Source organism: Tyto alba, unplaced genomic scaffold (genome assembly GCF_018691265.1).
Source record: "Tyto alba isolate M040663 unplaced genomic scaffold, T.alba_DEE_v4.0 Super-Scaffold_7, whole genome shotgun sequence".
NCBI lineage: Eukaryota > Metazoa > Chordata > Aves > Strigiformes > Tytonidae > Tyto > Tyto alba.
This window is the reverse complement of record NW_024881328.1, coordinates 810,030-827,029: the sequence shown is the minus strand read 5'-3', so window position 1 is coordinate 827,029 and position 17,000 is coordinate 810,030. Positions and strand designations below refer to the sequence as shown.

Sequence of the window (17,000 nt, the reverse complement as noted above, 5' to 3'; positions counted from 1 at the left end):
TACTGGCAGCAAAACTCTCAGTCACTGCACTGGAAAAGGTGGTCAGCGTTTTGGTGGGGACTGCGGTTGGAAAGATAAATTAGTAATTATTGATGTTAGGTAATTTTTGAAATCCACCTCGCATCATCCGCGAGTCAGCCCCTTCACTGCTCCTGCAGGTCGCAAGGATGAAAACCCCGGGGCAAACCCTCAGCACCCTCGGAAGCCCCCGACGGGCGCCCGCCTGGCAGGGAGCAGGAGGCCGGGGGGGCTCCGAGGCTGCGGGACCCTTCCCCTCCCCTCCCCGCCCGGGGGCACCGCTGGCACCCGGAGGAACGGTTCGGTGAAGAACAAGCCGAGATGTTTGCTGGAGCTGTAAGTCTGAAGAGCGTCCCGAGCAGCTACGCCCGGCTGGAGGACAGGACGGGTACACCAGCTCTCGCGCTGCTCTGCCAGGGCTACTCCCCGGGGTTCAGACACGTTGCCGGGACAAACACTGCCACGCATGGAGCAAGGGCTGTGGTGGAAAGGGGGGAACCCCCCCAAACAACGAACCCAACAGTCAGACCCCCACGTCCGACAGCTGGCAGGCACGCTGGGGCACGGTGTGAGAGGCCCCGGCGCCCAGCGGAGCTCGCGCCTGGTGCCCAGCGGGCTGACCCGCGAGCAGCTGTCCCGAAGCCCTCGGACGGCCCCGTCCGCAGGCGTCGCAGCTCTCCACCCCGCGGGATCTGGAGGTGGCGAGACGAGTCCGGAACCAGCAAGAACCTGCGCTTCCACCGAGAAGGTCCCAGCTGCTCCTCCCTCTCGCAGCCTCCCGTCCTCCGGGCCGGGGCTGACGGAAACGGCGCACGGCTGCGCTGTGCTTTCCCTGGCACGCCTTGGCCTGGGGCTTCAGGCACTGCAAGTGCGGTGGGTTTTTTTCCTTCCAACTGGGGATAAAGCAAATGCGCTATTCCCAGGTGAGAGCATTCGTCACAGTACATCACTAGCTCTACATTTGATAAAATGTTTACTTTTCCCACACAAACCCTGGCTTTAAAATGCAAAAGTGTATTCTGTGTTTGAGAAAGATTTAACTTCTCTCTGTATAAACAGAGGAGCACCTACACGTTTGTTCCCCTTCCCCAGTGACAACCACTACGCCAAGGCTGATCTTTTTGCACAGCAGACATTTCACCCTGCAGGGAAGATAATTCTTCCTTGTCCCACCATATCACAAGAGTTTAATCCAGGTAAATAAATAAATTCTGGAAGGCTTGATATGGATTTTTCATGGAAAAACCCAGCACAGAAGGTCCACGAGGAAAGTCTCAGACAAGTGGGAGGAAGCCTTCAGCAACTTCACTACAGCAACACGAACTGGAGTCACTGGCCTCGGGCTGCTTTGGGCAGCCGCCCCAGGACTCTGGTCTGAGTGCAGCATCTCCCTAACCGATAACAAACGAGCCTTCTGCACACGGGAGAGAGAAATCCAAACAAAAAGGCAACAGCCTCCCCCTGCCCCAATCCGAAGTGCCTCTGTTTTTTGCCTAGCCTTCCCCCCGTGAGCGGCCGGTGGTCACCCCTGCCAAGAGGATAGCCAAGCTGGACAGATGGGGCTACTCACGCACTGATATGTCATCTTATTTTTCCCATGCAGGGCCTCCTCTGCACAGGGCTCTGATATATGGCCAGGCCCTGTTTGAATAACAACACCCCAGATCCATATTGGCTGTGTACAGTGCAAATCCACCAGTCACATGAATAATTCAACTTCAACTATGGAACTGCTTGTGCCATCTCCATAGTAATAAATGCAGTGACGCCCTTAATGCAGCAGATTATATATAAGCGTTCCAAATCTCTTTAGAAGATTAGATTTTATGGGGGTGCTAGAGGAGCATCGATTAATAAACATGCTGGAAAAATATCGTGGGAGGTGGAGTGTTATCTTCACATACATCACTTGGAAACTCACCCCCGCTGGCCAAGCCTTGACACTTTGAGGGGAAAAGCAGCAACAGATTTTCTCCTGTGACTGTCCAGACACTTGACAATGTGGTCAAGTAACACAGAGCCCTGACAATCCCCCCCGGCTGCCACCGGCGGCCCCGCTCCCTGCTCCCAGGCACACCACCTCCGATTCCCACGGGGACGCTTCAGAACGCGGCTCCTTCTGCTGGGTGTTGACAGCGTGGACCCTGGCTGTCCTCACAGTGCCGAACGACCTACCCCTGAGTCAGGGGATAAGGAACTGCGAAGAAATTACTTCCCATGACTGTATTCCACTCAGTTGTCTTGATTCAAGTTTGCCAAATAGTCACTTAATTGAAAAAAAGATTCGTCAACATTTCAAACAGTTCAGTCAAAGCCTGGCCCAAAAATATTTTATTAGCAGGGCCTGAATGCGAATTTTGTTTAGAACAATCCCTAGATGTTTTGCTACGCGAAAGGAAGCGACTAGCAGCAGCACCAGTGACAATGACCTTGCCTAGCACAGTGAGAGTGCCTAGGAGCCCTAGCACTGGACGGACTTTTTTACCCTGCCAGGATAATCTTCTTTACCTAACCCAGGATGAACGGGGTATTACTGGGGTGGTTTTATGGTTTGTGTTTTTATGCTGTAGTTGGTTATCCCTGCTCTATAGAGAGGAGAGCCAAGACTCGTTGTCACTCACACTAGAGCTGCTCAGCCAAGTCCGCATCCAACCTGGGGGAGGGCAGCGGTGCCCAGAGCCCGGCCCTGGCAGAGCCCGGGGAGCGCCGCGCCCCCTCCCCGCACCGCGGCATCCCCCCCCGCCCAGCGCCGCTGCTCGAGAACCCCCACCCCCGGGCCCCGCGGGGCAAACCGCTGCCGCCGGGACGCACGCCGCCCTCCCACGTCCGCGCTGCTGCTCAGCAGAGACGAGGGGGATCGGGTGTTTACCGTGCGCGTCGCCCCCGACACCTAGCCCGGTGCCGTGGCCCGGTACGTGAGCGTTTGAGAAAGGCACCGCAGAGTCAGCCAGCGTGGCCAGAATTGTTATGAATCACGACAGATCGTCTCCCTCCTCCGACACCTGCACTGGAAATGCCGGAGAGGTGAAAACTCTAAGTAAAAAAACCCAACCAGCCACTTTAAACTCGCCCTGCACGCTGAACTGCCGGCTCGGGCTCCGTCCCTGCCTGCCTGCAGAGCCCCCCGCCCCCTCACCCTCCACCATCCCCAGCTGCCCCGGCAGCCAGGCCCTGCCTCCCCTCCCGTTTGCTCCAAATACTGACGCCTGTTCCATCGTATATACCCACGGGAAAGAAACGGGTACGCGTGCGCACCGGGTGCCCAGAACTGCAGAACTTCAGGCAAGGCTCTGTGCCACAAAGCCAGGCAGCTACTCATTTTGCAGTTGTAACGGTCCCAGGGAGCATCTCCAGCCCAGCAGCCCACCCCGCTGTCCCTCCCGGGCTGCAGCTGTCCAGCAGTTAGCCCAGCGCACCTCCCACGCAGCCCAGAATGCAGTCAGGCAACTCAGCCTTTGACTTCCTATTAAAAACTAACAATAAAAACTAATCAGATCCTGCTTTGCTTATGTTTTTTTGCAGCACTAGATCTGCTCAGATTCTCATCAAGTACCATTAAGAGACCCAGCAACTGGCATCAATTCAGTCTGATCTGCAGAGCTGCGGTGCCACACAGGCTCTTGGCCCCAGGCAGCACCGGCCCTGCGGACCTGGCTGTTAGTTCTACACCAGAAATGTAGAAAGAGAACGGCACGCTGCGTGGCCAGAGGAGGACAAGGAAGTCCGGGGCTGAGAAGGCAAAATTACAGAGACGCAGAAGAGCAGAACCCAGCAGACTCCGAACACCAAAGGGAACCTCAGAGAAGTTTTTTAAGCCAGAGAGGAAACGTGTCCAAAGGGCTAGTTACTATCCAGGTCCTCAGATGAGCTGGAGGACTGCAAGCCCCTGAATGAAGGATGGAAGGGCACTGTCACTTCCTAGCTACTCTTCCACCCGGCACAGCAAGACGAGCGTCCCAAGAGGCGCCGGCAGACAGCCCTTCCCTGGGCAGCGAGCGGAGCAGCTCCCCGCAGGCGAGGGGTCCCGGGCCTCCCCGCGGGGCTCGCGCCGACACGGCCCCGTCACGGCCCAGGACAGCACGCGGCTCCTGCTGGGCCATTCCGGGGCCCAGCTGAGGGCAGGAACAACACAGCCAGACAAACAGCCGCCCAGAGCCTCAGCACCCCCGTGCCCCACCCGGCGCCCGCCTGGAGCAGCGCTACCGGCCTGCCAGCACACGGCCGGAGGCGCCCACCGCTGCAGCAGTGCACCTTCGCCACTAACAGGCAGGAAGAGAACTCAACCACTCTTCTGTTTGACTTGAAAACATTCTATTTAATTTATACAAATAACTACTAAATAGAAAAAGTAGATTAAAACAAAATAGTTATTTTTCTGGCAGAGTTTAAATGCATATTATATAGCTTAGAAGAAATAAAATGCATTTTCCCCACAGCATTCATGACCTAAAATTCTAGTTAATTCCTCCATTGCTTTCCTTTTCTAGATCAGTAAGATACTAGACAATGTCATGTGGGTAATGGCTATATATATGTTCCGTATCTGAACTGAAAATATGTTACAGACCACACACCTACAAATGTGAAGCACTTAAAATGTGACTATCGAGTTGTAATATGATAATACAGAAAACAGTTTATGTTTCAGGTTATATTGTGTTACAAAAACATCTGTGTAAGAAATCATGAAAGAGGCCACATAAAAATAAGCTTTAACTTTATGCACTTATTTTACAGTTTAAAAAACTGGCAAGTGCACTAGTAATAAATAATTTGCAAGTTTTGTATAAACGAGAAATTCCTAATGTTCAGCATTATTGTAAACATCAGTACACATGTAAAATGCAGCTAAAATCTGACAGTTACATTTTCAGTTTACCAAATTCATTTCCTATTATTCAGGCATAGATCAATGTAGTACACAGCCAATCATATTTTTGGCAAGTCATGTCATTAAAATTAACAGTGACAGTGCAAGTAAGGAATGCAAAGAATTCCTAGTGCAATAAAGAAGAGAAGCACAGGCAATATTGCTGATTAAAATTTACCACTTCCATGTGTTCACCCTGGGAGTGATTAGGAGAATTAAAAAAAAAAAAAAAAAAAAAAAAGGAAAAAAAAAAAAAAGGAAAAAAAGCTGTTCAAAGCCATTATTTAATGCCCTGATCTTGTTTTAGGATTTCTCTGTCTTCCTTCAGGCCACTACCTTCGCAACAGTACATCCAGCGTGAGTCCTTAGAGCTTGACCATTTGTGAAATGCCCGTTGTAGTCACTGAGCAAAGTCCACAAGGTTCTGATGTCTCCCACACAGATGGCTTGGTAGGAACTTCTGCCTCTGTTAGTAGCCACATGGGGACCAGTCGTATAAACTGTCTGGCCAGACTGCTCTGAACCAGACAAAGGCCTTCCTGTCAGGAGAGCATCACGAGAAGAAGGTCAACAGTCAGCTTTCAGTTTATCTAAGGAATTATCAATTTTGGTCAAAGTCTTTTTGATTCGCAGGGCTGTCAGTCTTGCTGATGGATTTTGATACCAGCATTCTTTCATCAACTTGGCAAGAGATGTTAATGTCTGGGAGAAGAATAAAAAACACAAAACACACACGTAAGTACGCAAATCACAAGCCAAGAAAGCACTAGATTGAGTTAAGCACTAACACAATAAGATTTTATTGCCTTATTAATACTCAGTTTTTAGAGTCTACAGAGCTTACTGCTATCTATCAAATCTAGAGCTTTCAAGTGTTGATAAAAACCCCAACAAAACCCAAGTTTGTTAACTTGGTTAAACCAAGAATAAAACTAGACAACGGGCTGACCAGAGTGACAAGCTAGTGTCATTTTAACCAACGGAGTTTTGGCATTCTTCTAAGTAAGAAAACACCCTACAGAGCCCCGCGGGAGGCCCCCCCCGGCCTCGCGGGCCCTCGCCAGCCGTACAGGTTCAAACCCACCTCCACGGCTTCAGGAACAAGGAACAAGAGAGCTGGTCAGCCTGGAGGGGCAAGACTGATTCCGATGAAGAAAAATACACTTCAGCACTAGCCTTTCAAAAAGAACAACATTCCCTTATCCTGTAGGTAGGGGAGAGACCAAAATTCTGTTCTAAATCTGCATTCTTATAAGCCACAGAAAGTCCTACACAGGCTGCCTTCCCCTTAAAGAAATTTCCCCTTGGAGAGAGAACCACATAGGGAGAGTAGCTTTAAAATAGTTATCGTTAAATCATGCTACTAAGAGGCTCATCTGTGAACAGCTCCGACTTAACAGTCATAACTTTGCTCACTGTGTTTTCTTCTGGCTCCAACATAAAAAAGGTCCACATCAGCATGCTTCTGAAACCTGCACAGGTAAATGCTCCTGACAAAGGAGTATTGAGATCACTGAAATCTCAAGTGATAACCGAACATAACTTTCATGACTTTATTTCAAAAGAAGGTCAGCTCGAACCTTCCGCAAACCGCCCACCAGCACACCCACTTACGGGGTCTGAGAACCATCTGTTGGGAATGTTCGGCCTTTGCTGGTCTACACAGACCACCTTCCTCATGTCTTCAAAACTGGGATCATTTGGAACCAAGTCATAAAACGGTGGTTTGTAGTCTTCCACGATACCTGGTGAGACACCAACAAGAGAGGCATTAATTAATAACTGTGTCAGTGAAACAGCGTTTCTGCAGAGCAGGAGAGAACACGTGACCTAGCCACCTAAGAAGCACAGAAATATTTTAAAAGTCAACACCACAGTGTCAAGCAGCCATTAAACAGAAGAGTAGCACTCACTGTCATAGGAACAGCTTTTTCTACTCAAAGTGTTAACTGACTCATACTACCATTCCACAGAGTAAGAGCTATAGCCATTTTGGAGATGCTTGAGCTGACATGACGAGAAATAAATTCACTTGCCAAAAGGCCATCTTTTATAACGCAGGGAGGTTTACTGACTACTACAAAAATGGGATTTTTACTAGCCAATGTTAAAAATTTAAACGTCTGCATTGTGGTTTGCAACAGGCTTACCACACACTTTGCACGATTTTATAATTCCTGAAAGAGTCCAATAAGCACACTGGCATCTACAGACCCTCATGCTGGTGGCTCCATGTAATTTCATTTTTTATTATTAAAACAGTAAAATACCTAGGGTAATTGGCACCACATTGCCATCAAAGCCAAACACCTCAGAGCCTGTGGCACCCAGTATCTGAATGCATTTTCTAGGACTCTTGTGTTGAAAAATGAGCTCGTGTGTGTGCTCTCACAACTTGTCACCCAGCTTACATAAAACTGGCAGGCTGAAAAGCCTTTTGCCTACTCTCTGAGGCCTGCGTGCAGCACTGCTGTTTCATCAGTGGATTAAGCTCACAAACGATCTACAGGGAGCTCAGCGTTTTCAGGAAGCCAATTTAAAAACTGGTGTCCAAAGGCAGGCATGTGAGTTAGCAGCTTGGAAAGACACTGAGCGAGTGAGGCCGTCTGTATACGGTAGAAACATGGGCAGAACAATTTTAAAACTGCCTTTTAGCAGACTGGCAGCTGTCCCACAGTCAGACATACATGAAATCCAGGAGAATTTCTGTGGCTTGGGATATACTGGAGTTGAAAAGGAGGTTCTCAAACCTTGCTACAGTGGTCGAGCTTTAAGATCAAAATCCCACGGACACCGTGCAAAAAAATCTGTAAATCCCGATCTGTGATGACTAGCTGAAAAGGGAAACGGTCTTCGGGGAATTACAACTCCCTTTGAAAACAGCAGGACAGTTCAAAGATCTGCTACCCAAGCCAGTAACCAGCAGGCTGCAGGGTTTGCCCTACAGCTTTTTGACATAGATGCAGAAGGACCGACTACGTTACATGCTGCATAAAGAAGCATCACCCGCCCTCCTCCTCCCAGCAATTCGTAACTGCATACACCAAACATCACCAACAGGGCTGAACCCTTGTCTTGACACGCCTGCTCCTCCCAGCACACAGAATAAAGTTTATTGTGAAAACTCAGGAAAACCTCTTGTGTATCCACACTGTCTGTACTTCCAGATAAAGCAGTGGCTTTATACAAGTAAAGTGCAGAACTTCTGAGCCACTTCATATAGCTCTGAAAAACATTTCCAGGGTCATTAGGATATTACGGATGAACTTTATCACTAGAGAGAGTCTGGCTTTAGCTGGCTATTTTCATGTGGTCTTTCCAAAGCACAGGGTAGGTAACTGGCTATTTCAGATAAGACGTACAGCAATCAATGTGGAACGAAGCGGGTCTAGCCTTTACTCCAACGGCGCGGCTCCGGAGGACTCTGATCTAGCCCTGCCAAACGTCAGAGACCCCAGGGGCCGTGCCGGCCCCGCAGCAGCCCGCCCGCGGTGCCAGCAAGCCACTGCAACCTCTAGCCCACACCGCCCCGCGCGAACCCGCCGCTGACCCGCGACACGCTGCCCTCGCCCACTGCCCCGGGGAGGCCAGCCAGCCGCTCGCTGCAGGGGGACCCCGCGCTCCTCCAGCACCACCCACAGCCTGCTGCTTCCTCGGCGGTTTTAAGATCACATCTGTCATTTGCAATACATTGGATTCCCCACCCCACCCCCCTCCCCGAGTTGCTGGCTTTTTGCTATTCAAATCAACTGGAACTCACAAATACAGCAGCGTTTGATTCACCTTTATTCTCCTTTGATGTCAACTTGTCCTAGGCATGCACGCATCTAACTGTTGGAGCACAGCAAAAACAACACGAACAGCCAAGCAGACAAGAACTTGCCGACAGAAGGATGATCACACACCAGGGGTGGCTCTGAGCTGTAACCACCCTCCAGGTTCTGAAGGCCCTGGGCTTCCCATTAAACAAGACTGCAGTACTGGGAACACAGCGAAGATGCACAAGGAACAGAACTGCAAGTGCCAGGCACCGGGTAAGCGACCACACAAGGCACTGCACGCTAGGAAGGGAGCACACTCAAAAAGCAGTGAACCACCACTCGACAAGGAACAAGCACGGGTCTATTTAAAGAGTAAAATACTGATTTGGGGGCTTAAATCACATTGTCAAGTACCTAGAGAAATGCTGAGTGGCTCCTGCTACAGCACAAAGACATTCCGCAAGTACTCTCGGCTGTGGAGAAGGAGTTTCCTACGACATTTCCCTCCTTATACTAAGCCACAACGGGAAAGTACTGAGAATCACTGTGTCATCTTGAGGACCGTTGAAAAAAAATATTGAAGGTTTTAAAAAATTAAAAATGTAAAACAAAACATTAAAAAATAAAATTTTAAATTTTAAAAAACTATCAAGACAGAGTACAACAACTTCAGAGTCACCACAAACTGAAGTACTAAGCCAACCTGGCTCACTAGAATAGACCGAATTTCCACCCAGCAAATGAGATGACAAGTGCCCACCAGTATGGGACAGCAGCAAAAATTTCTAGCACACGTAACTGCCAAGTGCCTCTAGCCCACCTAAGATACACCACCAGGCAGTTCAGGGGAGCGTGCTGCCCCGGCCTCAGCACGCTCACTCCCAGTGCCAAAGTCTTACTGCAAATCACACAGGGTTATCTGAGTGACCACTTGATGAAGTAATGATTTCCACACAACTGAGCACTCAGATTTGACAGAAAACGTTTACTCCGTGTCAAAGCAGTGCAAGGAAGTTTAATTACTTATGGCAACAGCCAGAAATACAGAGCAGCTGGAAATGAGTACTGTGGAATTAGCATCACCGTCGTCTTAAACTTAAGACTTTATTGATGTGACCAATGTCATGACATATCTGTATTACAGGTGCTTCCACAGTGGCAGTGAGCTCAGCCTGAATCAAATTCCTGAAGCATTTACCTATCCCCTTTGGTAGGCCTGCAGTCCACGCTGAGTTTCTTACCAGCTTGGTGAAGCTGCCAGCACAATCTAAGCTCGCCAGTTTAAAAGTAGCTCAGGCAAATTGCCTGTGAACTGCAGGTACTGCAGCGATAGTTATGTATCAAAACTTCAGCCCAGGAATATTTAAATAATAGGTACCGTTTTATGAAATTTTCGTTTCAAGAGGTAACTAGGCCAGGCTGTATTTTTTATATCTATTATGTACAGTATATACACACATATATAAATATAATTGTATATTCATATACAAAGAGAGCAAGGCATCTAATACTCCACAAAGGATTACCAGCCTCCGAAACAGCACAGTGTCAAGACAGGTGCCAGATGAACTACTCAAAAGTCAAGACTGGCAGTTAAAAACAAACCTACCAAGAGCTTGCACGTGGTTTTGCCATCGTGTAGGCCACCTGCTGTGTTCAGACAGACAACACCCTGCAGGGTGCCTATGTGCAAGCAGGGCCCCCCGTAAGCACCGCTGCTGCCCCCACCCAGCACCACGGGCACGCTCCCCCCGCGGGCAGCATGGGGGAAGGGCCAGCGCCTCCTCTCCTTCCCTCCCCTCCCCTCCCCTCCCCTCCCCATCGCAGCCAGCGTCACCTACTGCACAGGGAACCCACCAACCCCACCCTGTCATGGCAACCGGTAAACTACAGTGCCCACAGACTGCTGAGACAGACAAAGTGCAGAATATAAAACTGCCCTGAAAACAATGAAGTTACACAGCTTAAATTCTCAAGGCACTCGTGCTGACGTGAACTGCAACCCAGAGGTCTCCAAATATTGGGAAATGCAACGGGCAAGTCTTCATAACTGCCCGCAACATACATTTGTCAACAAACAAAGTACGTTAAGAAAAATTAACACCATGCGTTCACAAGACTTTCCTTTTTCTAATTAACCACATACACCTTCCCCCGAGATCACTGTCACCCTGTGATTCAGCTGACACGTGTTTTCATATCAGAACAATACCCAGGCCTTTTGCTGCACATGTCTTCATTCCAGTAACTCCTCCGACAGCGAGGGGAGGAGGAAAGCCAAGTCAGGAGCTCAGCTCCGGCCACCCCGGAGTGCGCCCCGTGACCGCGCCAGCTCCCAGCAGGACAGCAGCGCTCGCTACAGACCCTGCGGCTGCTTCTCCCCAAAACTGCTGACCACCCCCACAGATTGCCCCGCTCTCCTGACCAGACAGAACTCATTTTGGACTTCTTCAGAGCTGTCAAAACAAGCGTTCACACTAACAAGGAGACTTAAATGAGCCACCTGAACCCACCCGATGCATTTTGCTGCCTCCGAGTCAGCGTTGTTTAAGCACCTTGTGAGTATCCTAGGGAAGAGAGGGGCTTGGCACAGGGCCCCTGGCCCCAGAGAGCTTCCCAGCCAGCCTGGAAGGTTGGCAAATCTTCTGAGAAGTGCCCCCTCCCAGCAGCCTGCTCATAACAAGCCTCACTGCAGCATTTCTAGAGACAACTAGCTGCCTGGGGCTGCCGGGCTGAGAATTACCCTGAACAAGGGAGCAATACCACTTTTTTTTTTTTTTTTTTGGTAACTCACAGTAAAATTATTTTGGCCACCAACAATAACAGATGAAGTAAAAGGATCACCTTTGGAAGAATTCCTGTTCGTTAACAGAGTAACAGTATTTGTTTGCCTCTAGAGCTGTTGCACATGCACCTGTCCTTTCCCCACAGTGGTAATCCTGTCCAAATGGTCAAGGTATAGAGGGGAGATAATGCACAAAAACCAGTATGAGGCAAGTACCTCAACCTCCACTAGAATCTGAGCCAGGCTTTGTTACTCTGTACTAGCTACCTTCACTAGCCTTCCCTGTCATCCTTTACTGCAGCCTACCTCTGTCTACTCACTGCTCCTTTGTAGCCAGCTCTCCACAAAACTGCTCATACACCCTCCTTTGGCTCTCAACAGCTGCTTTTTGAGAACATCTCTAAAGCTATCTTAATCCTTCCCTCAAATTCTGACCTGCAATAGTTCCCACCATAAAAGCCCTCAACTCTTCCGTCTGAGCCACCCTGACTGCTGCCAACCGTTCTGACCCTGCCTCCTCCCCACGAGTTCGTGCTCGGATCCTACGCTGGCAGGCACCCCGCCTGGCACCAGCCCTACCTGCCGCACGAGGACCCACCCTACAGTCTAACCTACCTAACGAACGACTGCTCGTCTTTTCCCAAAGCAGATAAACCCACTGTCTGCTGTCTGTTACAGAATCCCAGGTTTGGGTTTAGTGGGCACAGATCAGACAGACACAGAGCAAATAAATGCGTACGACTACCCAGAATTTCCTCAGATTTAAACATCTCACGTTCACAGTGCAGCACTGCCAGCGTCTGCAGACGTGCCTGAAGGGCACCTTCTGCGTTCTCCTGCCTGCTTGGGGCCAGCGAGCACAACCTGGGGCCCAGAAGTCAGAGAGGACTTCCTAATTAACAAGGACAAGAAGTCAAACCAACAGATACCCAGCTTAAAGGTTCTTAAATTCTGACACCCTTGCCAAGGAAATGCGAATCAACGCCCTGTGCTGCAGAACAGGATCGCAGTGGCACTTCTCCCAAGCAGAACTGTACTTCCACCAAGTCCTGCTTTGCAAGTGCATTTAACTTGGTAAAGCAAGAGCACCGCTGACTTCTGATCACTTCACTTCTTCCCCTCACACATTTTCCTTCGGTTCATTAGGTTTTGTCATGAGAAACAGCCACCTAAAAGTATTCACTGTGGTTTAATGACACACGGAAAAAGTTTACAGACGTTATGATCTAAAATTTTAACTTGACTGTGTGGTATGAATTACTTCTCATCAAAATTTAGAACGTAGCAGGGGACCCTCTTTCTACCTTAACAGAAATGACAAGAATATTCGGCCATTGTACCCAACATACCAACAACTTTGACACAGGCAAAGTGTCAGGAATCAAAATACTTTGGAGGTCCAGTATCTTACTGTGCATCCTCTGCAGTGTTGGGGCTCATGCTTAGCTGTGAATTACCGCTTGCTTAACCCCTCCTAAAAACAAGTTAACGAGTCCCAAATACTTACCGTTGCTAACCATACGTCTAGCTACTTCCCAGAGGACCAGCCCAAAAGCCCAGATATCGACCCTTTTATAAGAGTCAAAGCAGTCTGCCTGGATAGTTTCGTCCAAGACTTCTGGAGCCATGTAGCGTTTAGTACCCACACGGGGATTGTTGCCCACATCCAACTGATTCGTGCTTTGGGAGTGCATAACTGCAAGGCCTGAAGGACAGGAAAAAAAAAAAAAAAAACAAAACTCACAGTTAAGCCCCTTTTAAAGATATAGCCACATACACCTAAAATTACATGTAAGCAGTGACACCCATCAGACAGATTTTCAAAAAGAAGGAGCTGAGAGTCCAACTGTCCAAAGACCAACTGGGTCATCTCCAAACTAGCTATCAAAAACAGCCACTGTGTCTGTAGACTTAGACCAATTATCTCCTCAGGGATTACCATTAAGCACTTTATTGCACTGTTGCAAAATGTTGTCATTAAGTGTTTTGCAGCCACTGGATGTCACCAGCGCTCTAGGCACGTATACACAGAAGGCCAAGCATCTGTTACTTAGAAGAAAACAATTTTACACAGCATTCAAATTTATTTATAGAACTTTCGGGTAGGTGGATATATCTGAACTGCTGGGAAGAAGAGAAGAAAAACACTGCATGATGGATATACACAAGTTAAAAAAATAAAGCTGGAAAATAAAAAACACCGTATTTGCAGTAGCTTGAAAAATAAACATCCTCAAGTTGATCTAAAATGAGTCAGTCAAAACCACTCTACCTGGTTTCTACTAATTACTAAACATTTAAGCAAAGAACATTATGTGAGGGACTAAATTACTGTAAATTTGGAAACACACAGAGTACTCATTTTGCCATGGTAAACAGAGCACTGCAAATTGAACAGCAACAAGTGCGTGACATAACTAAGCAATAGAAAAGAGGACACAAACTCTCCCTAATTTCCTCAACAAATCTGGTAAGAATAAGATATACTATTTACAATTAACATGAGTTTATTTCAGATGAAACTTAAAAAGATTTAACTCAGTCACATAAAAAATTAACCTATCACCAGATTTGTCTTTCAAAAAAAAATAGTCTGCACTCCACTGTAACAAAAATTTAGAAAACACTTCCCTACAATTTAAATGCACTTCAAGTAATTCAAGCTGCTAAGAAAATGCTTATGGCACCTCTAGAAAGATACCATCTACTAACCCCGTCCCTAGAAGGATACCATATATTAACTGCTGAGAAGATAATCTGAAAAGCCTGCTTTCCAAATAAAAATATTTTTTGTCATATATACAGACACACACTTGGACATTTATGTATTTGTTTATATTAATTTATATTATACAGTATGTACGGAATATTTAAAAAAAACAAAACAAAACAAAACACGAACATTGGAAACAAAGGTTAGAAAACAAATTTCCTGGCAAACTCTGAAGACTTCAAGACTTTGGAGAATGCTTTGATAAAAATCGTAATACTCCATCCAAACTGGGCAAAACAGATTGAATAGATTGACAGGTCAAAGGTTGAAGGCTGAGGGATGCATGTCAGCATCCTGCACACTACAAACTAGGCAAGTGTTGCAATAAGGTCAGGGGACAACAATGTTGTAATCAGGTTCTCATCATGGTGGCATCTGCGCTGTTTATGAGCGTTAGGAAGCAGACATTGCACTGCTTCAGTTTCTTTTCACCTCAGAAGATCTCAGTGCACATTTAACTTAACAGCACATTAAGTGCTTGTCAGCAAAGCTCTTACTTTAAGATAATAATTCTTTTTTAAAAAAAAGCCTGACAGGAATACAAAGTGATGAAAAACATTGGTTTTCAAGACACCAAAAAATTCCTCTTTAGTATACTGGAGTATCTGCTAGAAACAAAATGTAACAAACATGTTTTGTCAGCATTCTTTGCACCTTCCTTACAATCACCAGTGTTTGTTTCAAACAGACACTCACTATTCTGAATGGAGGGGCAAGGGGAAGGAGGGAGCAAGAGGAGGGCTGGGCTTTTTCTTCTTTTTATGTAAGCATTATTCTGCTGTTCTATAAAGTTGCTTAACTAAGACCTATTACCACGCACGTGAATTGCTTCAGAAGTAGAAGGGCAGAACTTTTCCACAGTGCTGACAGACTGAGGCAAGACTGACATCCATCCTTGGACTTTATCACACAGTTTCTGCTTAGCTAGAACATATTTGGAACAGCCAGTTTTGTAACTCCAGCTCTGGACGCTCGGCTTGCTGTTGGAGACACTGGTTTCCAGCACGCTTGCTGAAGGACAAGCGGCCAATTCACAAAGCTCTTGCCCTTGCTGCCGTCAGAAGGACCAGGACTGAGTGGCAAACACCACCAAGCTACGCGGCACTGCGGGCGCGCGGCACCCAGGCTGCCGGCAAGGCAGACAATTACAAGATATGCATCAAAGCAGTTTTATTCCTCTTTCTGTTCAGAGCTGACACCTATTCTTAACGGGTACACTGCAAGTCCAGGACCTGGTGTGACCAACAGAACCCAAGTCCAGCTTAGCTCTGGGCAGCTGTAGCGAATCTTTCCACTTGCTTATACTGACCAGTCTCCAAGTGCCATTTTTCTTGTACAGTGCACGTGTTGAAACAGGGAAGGAGACCAGAGGAAGGAAAAAGAGACAAAACTATACAGAAGAAGAGGGGCATGAATATTTGCCAGAAGCAACAAACTCTTTGGTAACTCTCCTTTACAGATAAGGAAGAAAAACCATGTTAGATGCATGCCTGAGGATTTCACATTTTAAAAACCAGCAACTTTACCATCATAAAAAATAACTGGGATGTGTTCATTGCTGTGCTCTCCAGAAAATCTCTCAGATACCTCAAGTCTCTAGCTAAATAATGCGGTAGATTTCACTTTATTAGTGTGAGGTCAGTCAGTGCCAATATGTGCTGCCCCCTCCTCAGTGCGAACTACAAATTTATTTAAAAGCCAATCTTTGAATTTTTGTATTTTCAACTAACGACTCTACTTTTTACTTACCATTCCCTCTGAAAATTTAGACAGACCCAGGTGTGTGACTCATGTCTTGCATGTGTATACCTCATGTCCCTCAGGTAAAAGTCATAGGAACTATGCAGAGGATTATTGAAAAAAAATCCCATCTCCCAATACACTTTCTGTCTAGCAGGTGACTCCCCAACAGTACTGTTCTACTGCTATTTTCCCCCTTGTCTTCAGAGAAAAGAAAAAAAACCAGTCAGACATACAGCAGAAGGACCCGGAGCTGCTCGAGCGGGGCCAGAGGAGGCCACGGAGATGCTGGGGGGGCTGGAGCAGCTCCCCTGGGGGGCCGGGCTGAGAGAGTTGGGGGGGTTCAGCCTGGAGAAGAGAAGGGGCCGGGGGGACCCTGAGAGTGGCCTCCCAGGGCTTAAAGGGGGGACAGGAGAGGTGGGGGGGGACTCTGGGTCAGGGGGTGGGGATGGGACGAGGGGGGACGGTTTTGCACCGAAAAAGGGCAGATTTAGGTGAGCTCTAAGGCAGAAATCCTTCCCTGTGCGGGGGGGGAGGCGCTGGCCCAGGGTGCCCAGAGCAGCTGTGGGTGCCCCCTCCCTGGAAGGGTTCAAGGCCAGGTTGGACGGGGCTGGGAGCCCCCTGGGCTGGGGGAAGGGGGCCCTGCCCGGGGCAGGGGGGGGCACTGGGGGGGCTTTCAGCTCCCTCCCCACCCAAACCCGCCCGTGACTCTATCCCCCCGGGGGGCGAAGGAGCCGCGCTGCTGTGGTGTTTCCCAGCACCCCCCCAGGTTGAAGCCCGGGCCCAGCCGGGCCCAGAGCCCCCCCGCGGCTCCTCAGGCGGGATGGAGCTGGGGGCGGTGACCCGGCCGGCGTTCACCGGCCCGGGAAGCAGCTGAACCGCAGAAAGCGCCGCCGCCCGGGGCCCCTCGGCCGAACCGGCACCGGCCGCCGCCGCCGCCATTGCTGGGCCGACCGCGCCCCCTGGTGGCCGCCGGCAGCCCCCGCGACCGCCCGCGCCGGACGGTCACGGTGGCGCGATAGCCCGCGATACCCGCCCGAACGCCGCGATACC

General features: G+C 48.7%; 1 protein-coding gene across 2 annotated transcripts in view; it reads right to left on the bottom strand.

Annotated features, from left to right (window-relative positions):
• Window positions 1-4,307: 4,307 nt before the first annotated feature.
• ACVR1 (activin A receptor type 1) overlaps window positions 4,308-17,000 on the bottom strand; it is a 66,686-nt gene continuing 53,993 nt past the window's right edge. For both annotated transcript variants that reach the window (XM_042784054.1, XM_042784055.1), the window contains 3 exons: window positions 12,942-13,139; window positions 6,503-6,633; window positions 4,308-5,590 (listed from right to left, as the gene is read on the bottom strand). In XM_042784054.1, coding sequence (XP_042639988.1) covers window positions 5,456-5,590; window positions 6,503-6,633; window positions 12,942-13,139 — 464 coding nt within the window. In that variant the 3' untranslated portion in view covers window positions 4,308-5,455. The remainder of the gene's footprint in view (window positions 5,591-6,502; window positions 6,634-12,941; window positions 13,140-17,000) is intronic.